We start from the raw sequence: 12317 nt of genomic DNA, 5'->3' as shown, positions 1-12317 counted from the left end.
GCAAATCAGGGAGGAATATCAATGTTACAATTTTCATATTTATTTTATCGTTTGTTACATCTAGATAATAGCCCTCTGTTCAGGAATTTTATTATATCATGTCAAAGGCACAATACCATAATTGAAGACTTGAAGTACTCCATCAAACATTGAAGCTGTCGCATTCATATAAGTCACATACTTCTATAATACAACCATTTCAAACTTTTAACCGTTGAATTTTTCCATTCAAACCAATTCAACTTATCATGCAGTCAACACCAATCTCACTATATATACCAATACCACAAAGGTTCAACAATTCATACATCAAATCTTAACAAATATATACCTCACTTCAACAAACAACCAAATTCTTTACCCACACTCACTTCACAATTTACATATCTTGAGAAAATGGCAGCCTTAAAAGCATCAAGCCTAATCTTGCCTTCCTTAAACACTCATAGAAGAGGAAATTATAACACTACAAAGGCAACCATCAATCTCCCACAAAGAGTCTCGAAAATCACACTTCCACACATCAAAAGCAACACTAGCAGCTTCGAACAACTCGAGAAGCAGCTCAGCCCTAACGTGGAAGCCTTGATCGAAAGAGACGAAACGGATCCATCGGTCATTGCTAAGCTCTACGCCATTATGGAAGCGGTTGCAGATAGAATCGAAATGCACAAAAACATCGGAGATCAGAGAAACGAATGGAACTCTCTCCTTCTGAATTCGATCAACGCTCTCACTCTGGCCGCCGCCACCATGGCCGGCATCGCCTCCATGAGCGACGGAGACGCCACCGCAGTGGCGTTGTCATCGACAGCGATGTACGTGGCAGCGACAGGGATGCTTTCCATCGTCAACAAAATCCAACCGTCTCAGCTAGCCGAAGAGCAGCGCAACGCAACGAGACTCTTCAAACAGCTTCACAATCAAATCCAAACCATTCTCTCAATTGGCAATCCAAATCCAATTCATGTGAAGGAATTCATGGACAAAGTGTTGGCGCTCGACAGGGCCTTTCCGCTGCCTCTCCTCGGCGCCATGCTCGATAAATTCCCGGCCACCGTGGAGCCCGCGGTGTGGTGGCCTCGCAACGGAAGAAAGCAGCCTAAAACGAGCAAAGGCTACAACGGATGGAATGGGAAATTGGAAGAAGAAATGAGAGAAATAGTAAATGTGATAAAGAGAAAAGACGAAGAAGAGTACTTGAATTTGGGGGAAAAGGCACTCAAATTGAATAAGGTATTGGCGATGAGCGGTCCTGTTTTGACGGGTGTGGCCGCCGTTGGTTCGGCGATGCTTTCTCAGTCTCACGGTGGCTGGGCCGCCGCCTTGGCTGTTGGCGGTGGGGCATTGGCGGCGGTGGCGAACACGTTGGAGCACGGCGGGCAAGTGGGAATGGTGTTTGAGATGTATAGAAGCAATGCTGGATTTTTTAAACTAATGGAAGAATCGATTGAATCAAACTTGAAGGAGGATGATTTGGAGAGAAGAGAGAATGGAGAAATGGTGGAGATGAAGGTTGCTTTGCAGTTGGGAAGGAGTTTGTCGGAGCTCAGAAATTTAGCGGAGGATTCTTTGGTCAAAGGGGATGCCATTGATGAATTTGCAAGCAAGCTTTTCTGATCATATTTTTTTTGTAAAAATAAAATTAAAAAATGTACCCATTCTTTTATTCATCAATTTTTATTAATCTATTCCTATTCTTTCATTCAGTTTATTAATCCTGGTAGTTAAAATTTTGGATTTATTACTCAATATGTGCTTTCAGTAATTTGCATGGATACGTTCATGTTAAGAAATATTGAAGCTTATTATTAATTCTCAAATATCAACTTTCTAGTATATGTACGTATATAGTTGATGAGTTTGTGATCAATATTTCTTAGATGACAAGTAAAGCTGACGTGGTCTTTGAAAATTTAGACAAGACCATTTCTTTCAAAATTATTAAATAAGGTTATATAGGATAGAATGCCACAATTACATACTTGTAATTTTTATTAAATGAGACATTAATTCATGAAAAACAGGACACTCAATTAACAAAAAGGAGATGAGTAAATAATTTCCACCAATCTTAATAAGTAGATGTTCTAAATTCTTACATTGATGGTCTTTTTATTTTATAAAAGCCGCAGCTCAATGGTGAAGACGAAAATTGGATTGACTTAGCCTAAATCATTTATTTGAATTGAAAGTCAATTATTTTAAATCATCAACATTGACACCAGAAATGAAGTTGAAATGTAGATCACGAAAGAATTTGTCATTGTTGTCTACGTCTCCACCAATCTTAATTATAGGATACTTAATTAACAAAAAGGAGAGGAGTAGATAATTTCAACCAATCTTAATAATAGGTTCTAAGTTCTAACATTTATGATCTTTATTTTATAAAAGCCGTAGCTCAATATTGGTGAAAATGAAAAAATGAATTGACTTGGCCTGGGATATGATTTTCCACTAGTTAAAATTGAAAGTCAATTCCCAACTCCCTCAAACTAAAACACCAACATAAACTCCATAATTGAAATATTGATTATGAAAGGTTCGCATTCATTAATTTGTTATTATTGTAATTTTTTTGGTTGAAAACTAAATTTATTAGAACCTTATAGTATATTTTAGGGACGTAGGTAGCTCATCTAATATCGTGTGATAGTTGAACAATATTTTGTCTTATTACAAACTTCTAAACAAATGATTTTTTCTCAAAAAAGTCAAATGAATTAGTAGTCGTTTGAAATAGTAATTAATACATTCATACAGTGATGGATCCAAATTTCGATAATAGGATAGGACAAAACAGTACCACGCTAAATTCTTTATATAGATTGCAAAATATATAATGTTAACATTTGAATATTCGCTCGTGTCACACATAACACCATTTTTATTTTAATTCTTTAATTATTTTAAAAATGTCGAACTTGCACCGGGTTAAACTGGGAAATATAGGAAATTAATTTTGCAAAGCTTAAAATTAATTTAAATTTGAACAATGAACGCAAAAGTAGGAAAACAGAACATTAATTTTTGCCAAGAAAGATTGTTTCATTGAAATAAAGATCCAAATCTTGAACAGTGAGTACACTCAAAACAAATATCACATGTAATTACTGATCACATTATTTTTGTAAATATGAAATTTTTCTCTAAACAGCTTCAGCAAACCCAACTCTCAGTTTCCCATGGTCGAACACGGTATGATAGCGACCCATAAACATATCTCCGAGGATCCTGCAACATCACATTCGAGTTAAGCGCAAGTTTTGTAAAGTTAAAATTTTATAAGACGGGTCAATATCAAGATCCAAATTGAATCAAGTTTTGAATCCAACTTGATTCATCACACAACATAAAATAACGATCTCACACAAATTTTATCGTATAGTACTAGAATTACCAGAGTGGTCCACGTGGAGGAGGAACATCGATGCCGGTGAAACCACTAATGCATTGTGCTTGTCCTTGTCCTTCCACCTTAAGTATGTACTGATGTAACACATGACAAAACCAACAAGTGTCATTGATCAAGATACAAAGAAGAACTAATGCTCCAGGCTAAATAATTGAATGTGTGAAGTAAGAAAATGTGCACCTCTTTTGATGAGAGATCAAAAGTTTTGCCACCAATTGTGAAGGAAATAATAGGCATAGAAGCAATACTTCCACAGTCAACAATTGATTGTCCCAGTGGATTAGGCATCTTCTCACAAACCTTTGCAACATTATACCCAAATATTACAAAATAAATAAATAAAATGAAATTAAACATTATACCATATCTTAGTCAAGTGAAAAAATTCTACCTCGTTAGCATACTTCAATACAACGTCTCGGGTTTTGTTAAGCCCGAGTTGGCTTTTCATCCAAACCGCGGCCATTTTGCAAACCGGGCACAGAGCATTGATCAGGCCCGCTGATTTGCCCTCCTCATCTCCCACAACGCTCTCGATGCCCTCGCTGCTGCATATTGAAGATGTGTTCACTTAATACTTTTATCTATCTAAGCCATCACCCGAGCCATGAAGACGAGCACTAACCTTGCTCCATGGGCTTCGCACACCCCGAGTTGGCCACATATATTCTCTGGTTGCAACTGTTGACAGACCAAATCATGGTTCAATGACTACAACACCCAAAATTGGAATCAAATGTAGAGAATTAATATTAAGAGAAAAGTTACCTCTTTCAAGAGAAGATCCATGATTGATGAGCCATATTTTTGAACCAAAGACTTGCATCCTTGATTTACCACTCCAGATACTCCAATGGCATGGTTGATCATTGCTATCACAGTCTACAACCAAAGACAGCATCCATTAACATAAACTCAAAAATAAGCTTAGCCAAACTAAAAAAGAAGCATAGAAAAATATACCGTTGGACCGGCTAAAAGAGAAGTCCCGGAATCTGCAATCGCGGAACATCCTTGGGCGCAATAGCCTACAAAATGCATACAACATGGATCTCACATTTTTTATCAAAGCAAAACAAAAAAGTTTGAAAGTAAGGTGTGACATACCACTCTGTTTACCACCAATGAGAACATCACCCATGTCAAACTGCAAAATATCCATACACAATTTCAGAAATCACCAAAACAATCCTCAATTTTTTATGTAATTTTCAAGATCAGCTATACATATATATGCTCTAATGAACAACCTGCCAGTAGCCTTTCCTTGAGACCGGAACATACGAATGTTCGCCCTTGAAATGTTTGGTATCAAAGCCACCAAAAACAAGCTCACCGCCGTTTTGATCATTCACATTCCTATTCAGCCAGAATGAGAACACAGGCTCCTTAACAAGGCCTTGTGCAATCATATTGTACCTGCATACAACAATTAGATTGGAGATTTGAGTAACCAAAAGACGAAAAAAATAGTACTAATGGGGTGCCGGGCTCAGACCATGGGGGGGTCGAGTTCCCGACTGAGATCTCTTGGAATCCAAGTCCTAATATGCCATCAAACTTGGCAGCCACAAATGTCACACCAGGTTCACTTGTTGCCTCAATAAACTCCTGCTCAAATTCCAAATTGCACAAGTTATGTTGTGGCCTTTGATTTATAAGAAAAACAATAATCTAAAAATAAAAATGGAAACAAAACCTGATTCTTCACAACTAAATTGCCAATTGTAACAACATCTTCACTGTAGAATCCAGAGATTGATCCTGTTCCATATTGAATCGCAGCAGATTTCCCTGAAATCAAATGATGCCAAAGACTCAGGCCTTTTCACATAAGTACATATCCTATGTAGGGGGAGCTGCAGCCCCATCAACCAAAAAATTCAAAACTTTTTTTTATCCTCAAAATCATAATTTATTTAGAATATTTCAATTTTCAATCATTATTACAAAACAAGGGAATGAGAACTAACCATTCTTTTTGTAGGTACTAGATTGCCTAGACTTGTATTTGGCATGGAGAAAACAAGCAGGCTGCACCCAAAAAACCACCACTTCTCAATCACAAACACGAACACGAAAACAACACGAATCGCACACCAACACGAATATATACTTACAGAAAAGTAGCATTTCGAAGATGGCACCCACAGGTTGGAGCTTCCCGTGTCGAAAATGACCATGAATTTCTGCGGTGGGGTGCCGATGGCAATCTCACCAAAGTACTGAAATCGAATATCCATGAATTATTTTTTTTTTTCTAACAGATTAAATCATTTAATTGCTTATAGCAATTTTAAACACTCTTTTGATAGTACCTGAGCATCCATGTAGTTCTTGAGTGCCACAACGGCATCCCCTCCATCCCCGGCCTTGGCTCTGAGGCTCTCCTTCGAGTCGAGGAGAGCAGCTTCCCTATTTGATGGATCAAACTTCACCTTCTTCAATCCTATTCTCATCAGCCCATCATCTGATGCAGAAACTGCAGGACAAAGCAACACTAGACTTGCCACCAAAAGGCTCAGTGCAAAAGCTTCAATCTTTGTTCCCATTTTTGCCTATAAAATCAAATTTTTTTATCAAGAATAATTTAAGCAAATGCCAAATTCAGACTGCATCAACATTCAATATAATCTCAACTTATTACTTGAAATGAAATTATATCATTGATAATGTTTCTAGTTTCGCTTAACTTGAAATAAAACAGCCACCGCTAGAGACTATAAATAACATGTCCTACATCAATGCAACATTACATACCATGATAGGAATATTAAAAAGTAATTTATCAAAATCAACAATTCTTGAACATTATTCCCATTAAACACGAATTCATGAGTACAATAATTTAGAGTGATATGTTACAAAATATACTCACCCAAATTATGGCATTGAAGTTTGATGAGTTACAGAGTTTGCACGAAACTAAGCGTATATATAGAAGAAAATAAACCAACTTTATGACATCAACTTTTGTTAGAGATCCGAAATTGTGAAAAAAGTAAATTTTATTTATGATCACATCCGAAGAGATGTAATAAGAAATCCAAAGAATTAATAATAGTAAATGTATTACTACAATTATTATTATAGGTTGTGCCTTACACGAGATGCTACTTATTAACGCGGGGTGGCGAGTTACGTCGCGGCCCATGGGATTACGATGTGGCGGCAGATCTCATCCGTTGATATTTGATCCAACGGATGAAAAGAGGATATGGTGGGAAACGACGTCGGAGAGGATTATTTATTTAGTGTAACTGAATTTTGACGTGTCAGCAAAGCTTGGGAGGTTGTTTACGCGACGCTTTGATTTGCTTGTTTTAAGAGGTTCGTGCTTTGTGTGTTTAAGGTTTGTTTTGTTGCTTTTTTATTTGCTTTTTTTCCTCTTTTTTCTTTTTGAGGATTGATTGTGTCTTATCTCGTTTATTGATTTTGGATTTTATTCCATTTATATCTTTGATGATGTATCTAATGATTATTGTTGTGAATCCATACAGTGTATTTACATTGAACAAGTTTTTCTTTTCTTTATTTTTCCTATGGGCGTTTTTGTAGTTGAGTGCGACCCAATCTATGTCTTCATACTATTTTATGTATAGAGTAAAATAAAGCAGACTTTACAGAAATAACTGAGTCATATATGTTGATTACAGCTACAAAGATAATAATATTACAATTAAGTATTCAATCCAAAAAAATAAACTAATTTTACGTTTTAGTGAATTTAGACCAATTCTTAAAAGAAAATTTTCAAACAACTAATAATGTATACCCCACAATCCACTAACATTACTTCTATCACATTTCCCCTATTTTTCTTACTTTATTAATTACGTATTAAAATCAGTGCTATTCACGAATTGGTATATTTTTTATAGACTAAAGAAATAGGAGTATATTTTTCAACAAAAAATTTAATACTACTAATGATAATAAGAATATAAATATTATTATGTCGTTTGGTAATGATAGAATGTAAATTGAGCTAGTGAGTATTCAATAAGAAAAAAAATCTAAAATCTAAAATTCAAATTTCATCAACGACGTTTCTATAAGATTGAGCAATAACGCATAGTTTTTCAAATGTAGAGTGCGATTTTTCAGGCTACTTTACAAATATATGAATTTATCGGTGCATATAGCCATTAATTTTTTTTCTTATAATTATTATATTTATTTGTTTTATAGACATCAAATTTAAAGCTAAGACTTTTAACTAACACCTAAAATAAAAATATAAAGTTAATTGGGTTAGGCCTACAGCCCCCTTAGCCTATGACTTAATTTGATGGGCTTACACACAAAGCGTTGTTTATCATAAAATATAGGTCCAGCCCAGACTCCACTCCACCATTCCCGCTTTTATTTTATTGTCTCTCATTTTAAATTATTAATAAATAAAATCAAATAAGTTGGGAAATAATCATATATAAACAATATATATATTTTATATTAAAAAGTATAATCACTTTATACATAATCTATCCATATATAAAAGGGGAGTTTTGGGGGTATTTATGGAATTACCAATAAATTTTGGGGGTATTTATAAAAATATAATTTTTAATGTTAGAATGACATTCAAATAAAATAATAAATTCAACAACAACTTCTCATAAATAATTAAATATTAAGTATAATACTAAATTCACTTTTTATATCTATGTGATAATGTAAAGTTGATTTACAATAATTTTATTTTTTTAAATAAATATCCATTCTAGATGTATATTTTCGTTTAATTTTAGATTTATTGCTAAATAATATAATATGTTGGATTAGTTGCTAATTTTTAATCAAATTTGTTACTCCTTATTTTGTTGTATGTTAAATTTTTTTGGATAAATATTTATTATAATGTGGATATTACTTGATTCCTGTAAATTTGAATTAATAAGGTGATTCGATGTTGCGTGGACCAATGAAAAACAATTGGGTAATGTATTCATATTTGCAATTGAATTAATAAGGAGTATTTATTTAGATTGTTCGGGAAAAAAATAGATTATTACAGTGACATATGATATGGGGTAGTAAGAATGTGATACTATTCGTGAAATTGAAAAATTACTCCATTTTCATTGTGAAGGTCTATATATATATATAAAAGGGATGTCATTTTAAATTAGATATATTATAAGTAGTTTACATAAAACTGATTTTTGTAAGAATAATTATTTTATAAAGTTGATACATAAAAAGTTTTTTAGATCTTTTAATTTGTTGGAGGAAGTGAATAGACTCTAAATGAAGAGACGTGAAAAGGTTTTGGAGTTACACCTATTGAAATTACAAACATAGTAGGAGTACTACTTCGGCTCCAATAAATAATACCATTTGGTGTTTGGTAAATAATACCATTTGGTGAATATAATAGTAGGAGTACTACTTCGGCTCCAATAAATAATACCATTTGACGAATGCAAGTAAGACTTTTTTTGTTTTATCGTTCACATAGCCCTATTCTAAAGCACTTTCTTAATATGGGCATGGGAGGGAGGGAGAATTTTATTAATATTTGGCTCATTTATTGGTCATTATGAGTATATTTTAAAGTTAAGGTTTTAGAATATATGTTTCAAGGTTTAGGTTTTTAGTGTATAGGGTCATTATATTGCAATTAAATGAAACTCGAATAGGAAGTGTCTGACGAGTGCTATTTTAAATTATAGCTTTTGATAAATAATATCTTAAATCTCATTAGGAGAAGTGGTAAATTATACATTCTTTAGGTTTTTTTCGTGTAGTGTATAAGTATGTTTTTCAAAATTTATGGGTGATTCCTGTTTTTTCAATTCTTTTATGATATTTTCTCCTATAATTTAACATTGAAATATTATAGTTTGTTATTAATTGTTTCATAGTATTTATTATTGATCTATATTTATTATATACATATTTCATATAATGATATTGTTTCTAATTTTATTTAATTAATTTATAACCTAAATCAATATTCTTAAAAAATATTTTAGTCCGTGCATAGCACGGGAGTAATACTAGTAATTATAACATAGCTCTTACTCTGATTTTATTTTATTTTTGAACAGCCAAGCCAAGCCACTAGATCCTTATCATTTGAATTTCAAGAAAATGAAATTTGAGTTGAAATAAATTATTTTTTAAAAATAAACAAAATAATTTAATTTGATTAATTTATTCAAATTTCAATATTTCTTTTTATCATCGAGCTTCATTCCTATTTAATTTTATATTACAAATAGTCAGATATATTAATTTGTATAACAGTTCAACAATGCATCCAAATATTTAAACTAAAATTCTCTGGAATAAAAGGTCCAACGATTTGCAATGAAACGTTGAACTTCTAATTTCTAACTAAGTGTACGACTTAGACTAAACTTGAACAATAAACCCACAAATTATACAAGTCATAAATCCAAATATATTCAAAATTAAATATATTTAAACAAATGATTGAATTCGAGTCATTACAAAGAAACATTATTAAAATATTATTTCAGTCAGCAACTCAGCATGATAAACAATCATATATCCTTATCATATTTGGCTTGTTTAGTGGAGCAGTATTAAATTATAGTGTCTCTCGATGATAAGAAAATTAAGGTTAGTAGTATCTTGCAAGTCAACTTAAGACTAGTCGAATGATTTGTGAAATTTATAGCTAAAACTATTTCTAAATTGTCCATAGTTAGAAATTAAAAATCAAACGAAAAATGTGTCATTATATTAAAAATTATTTTCGTTTATAACGAAAGTGTCAGATAGTAATTAACGATGATAAGTACTCCACAAAATAATTAGTAACCTTTGTTAATAAATACAATTTCCGTATAAAGCTCGTTATATAAAGGCCATTAACTCTCATATATAAGAAATCATTATCCTTGATGACTATATATACTTATTTATTAAAAATGAAAACAAAATTCATTTCTCCCACTGTTTTTCCACCCTATCCATGAAAATATGCTAACTACAAATAATCTATTTCTTGGAAGACTATTCTGCATGCTAGACTCTTCAAAATTAATTTATGAACATATTTATCCCTTCGCTTTATTTAGTTTTCGAATTATTTATTGATTTATCCTACATAACCAGTTAACCCATTTTTATTTCCATGGTTGTATATATTCCATTCGATGAGACCATTAATATCTGAAAATTAGAAAAATATGAGATTATACACTATAGTCATGGTTTTGGTAAATTTTGGTAATTATAATTCGTGTGACATTTTAAGAATATTAATATAATCTCAGCTATAACAATGCATTTAAAGAAAACGACCTGAATAAAATCATATATCGATGATGTACGTAGGCTCATGTTGGATCATATTCCAATAATGGCTATTAACTGAATAAAACCTTTAATTTCATGATTCAAATGCCTTTCGTTAACTTTTAATACTATTCCTTAATTTAATAACTAATTTTACATATGAATGGATTCATAAATAACAAATGCACGAAAATGTAAAATAAAAATATAAAATCACATGGCATCATGTGTTAAATCATTAGTTCAAGTCAACCAAAAGTTGATATATTTGTACGGGGGATAGAGGTACGGTGGCGGTGCGGCCAACAATGTCACACGTTCAATTTTCTTTAATTAAATCTTGTAATCTTATACATTCATTTTAGTGACGACATTTATGGCAGGGAAGTCAACAACGCATCTCACTCTCTACTTTTTAATACTATTAATATGAGACATATCCCAACTCTACATTTTTTTATCTTTGTGAATAAAGATAAATATAATTTTATATACATTATTCTTATTAATTTTAAAATTAAATGAATTGAATTATAAATTATTTTTTTTGTTCACAACATTATTCTATATCAATAAAGAAATAATATGGAAATTTTATGATGAATTTTTACATAATTCCGAGATTGATTCGAAATAATTACACAATAATATGGAATATTTAATAAATTTTTTAAATATGCAGATATTTAATTTAAAATTTCAATATATGTTCCTTAATATTTGCAGAATATTAGTAGTATGTAATTTATTCTATATTAATTAGTAGGAGTAATTTTTATCACACAAATAATGAACTCATTTTTTATTTAATTTTTTTAATTTTTTCCAAAAAAAAATGCATTTATGAATTTTGCATTTCCTTAAAAAAAACTAATGGTGCTTGATTACCTTCGCAAAAAAAAAAACCTCGCTCAATCGCCAAGTGAGCAAAAATACCTCTAGAAGTATACATATGAGTCAAGGTCTCAATGAAATCTCACTAAAATGAAATTTCCATTCGATAGAAAGGAAGATACAATGAAAGTGCCAAAAAAAACAATCGAACTAGAAAATTTGGTTTCTATTTTGCCACATGCAAAGTTTCAATTTTTTCATAAGTAACAATAATAAGATTAACTTATAAGCGGAATATTGATGAACTGTAAAAACTTGTTGTGAAGACCGGTTTAAAAGAAATCTTATCATACTCCCACCGTCTCACAAAAGATGTAACACTTGTGGGACGGCATGTCATTTTAGGAGGTTTTGTTTTGTGTGTTAAATGAAGAGAGAAAATATAATTTTTATATTCATGTGAGAAAACTTTTTCCAAAAAAGGAAACGTGACATCTTTTGTGGAATAAACTAAAAAAGAAAGTGTGACATCTTTTATGGAATTGAGAGAGTCCTTAGCATAAAATCTCGCTTTCATATATCAAATGACAGACACACAACTTGAGCTTGCAATTTTAATTTAATTAAAAGAAAAAACTGAAAGATAGTAAAGACAGTAACAATTCTAGATTTGGATATTATAGTTGACGTCTCAATCTCAAGCTCCAATTTTTTCTCAACGTTAACGTGTCAAATAATCAATGGCCGAAGTTGTTGACCTCTCAAATTCAAACCTTTGATTCTTTCTCAATTG

At 31.9% G+C, this 12317-nt stretch overlaps 2 protein-coding genes across 5 annotated transcripts; one reads left to right on the top strand and one right to left on the bottom strand.

Moving 5' to 3' along the window:
• The first annotated feature begins 333 nt into the window (after positions 1 to 333).
• Positions 334 to 1688, top strand: LOC125216615 (probable F-box protein At4g22030). Its single transcript, XM_048118368.1, has one exon. The coding sequence runs from the start codon at positions 397 to 399 to the stop codon at positions 1618 to 1620; it is 1224 nt and encodes a 407-aa protein (XP_047974325.1). The 5' UTR covers positions 334 to 396; the 3' UTR covers positions 1621 to 1688.
• Positions 1689 to 3016: 1328 nt separating this feature from the next.
• LOC125210599 (aspartic proteinase A1-like) lies at positions 3017 to 6399 on the bottom strand. 4 transcript variants are annotated; one of them, XM_048110136.1, is made up of 15 exons: positions 6297 to 6399; positions 5737 to 5976; positions 5539 to 5643; positions 5392 to 5452; positions 5118 to 5212; positions 4917 to 5029; positions 4669 to 4837; positions 4526 to 4565; positions 4382 to 4446; positions 4187 to 4300; positions 4044 to 4099; positions 3810 to 3966; positions 3599 to 3718; positions 3404 to 3492; positions 3017 to 3237 (listed from the first exon to the last, which is right to left on the bottom strand). In XM_048110136.1, exons 2-15 carry the CDS (start codon positions 5968 to 5970, stop codon positions 3153 to 3155), a joined length of 1503 nt encoding a protein of 500 aa, XP_047966093.1. In that variant the 5' UTR covers positions 5971 to 5976; positions 6297 to 6399; the 3' UTR covers positions 3017 to 3152. The 4 variants fall into 4 exon arrangements, with proteins under 4 accessions (XP_047966093.1, XP_047966095.1, XP_047966094.1 ...); XM_048110138.1 differs by having other exon boundaries at positions 3810 to 3963; XM_048110137.1 differs by lacking the exon at positions 6297 to 6399 and adding an exon at positions 6066 to 6087.
• Between the last annotated feature and the right edge of the window lie 5918 nt (positions 6400 to 12317).

This window comes from Salvia hispanica, chromosome 3, assembly GCF_023119035.1.
Source record: "Salvia hispanica cultivar TCC Black 2014 chromosome 3, UniMelb_Shisp_WGS_1.0, whole genome shotgun sequence".
Lineage (NCBI taxonomy): Eukaryota > Viridiplantae > Streptophyta > Magnoliopsida > Lamiales > Lamiaceae > Salvia > Salvia hispanica.
This window is presented reverse-complemented; position numbering and strand designations above follow the sequence as displayed.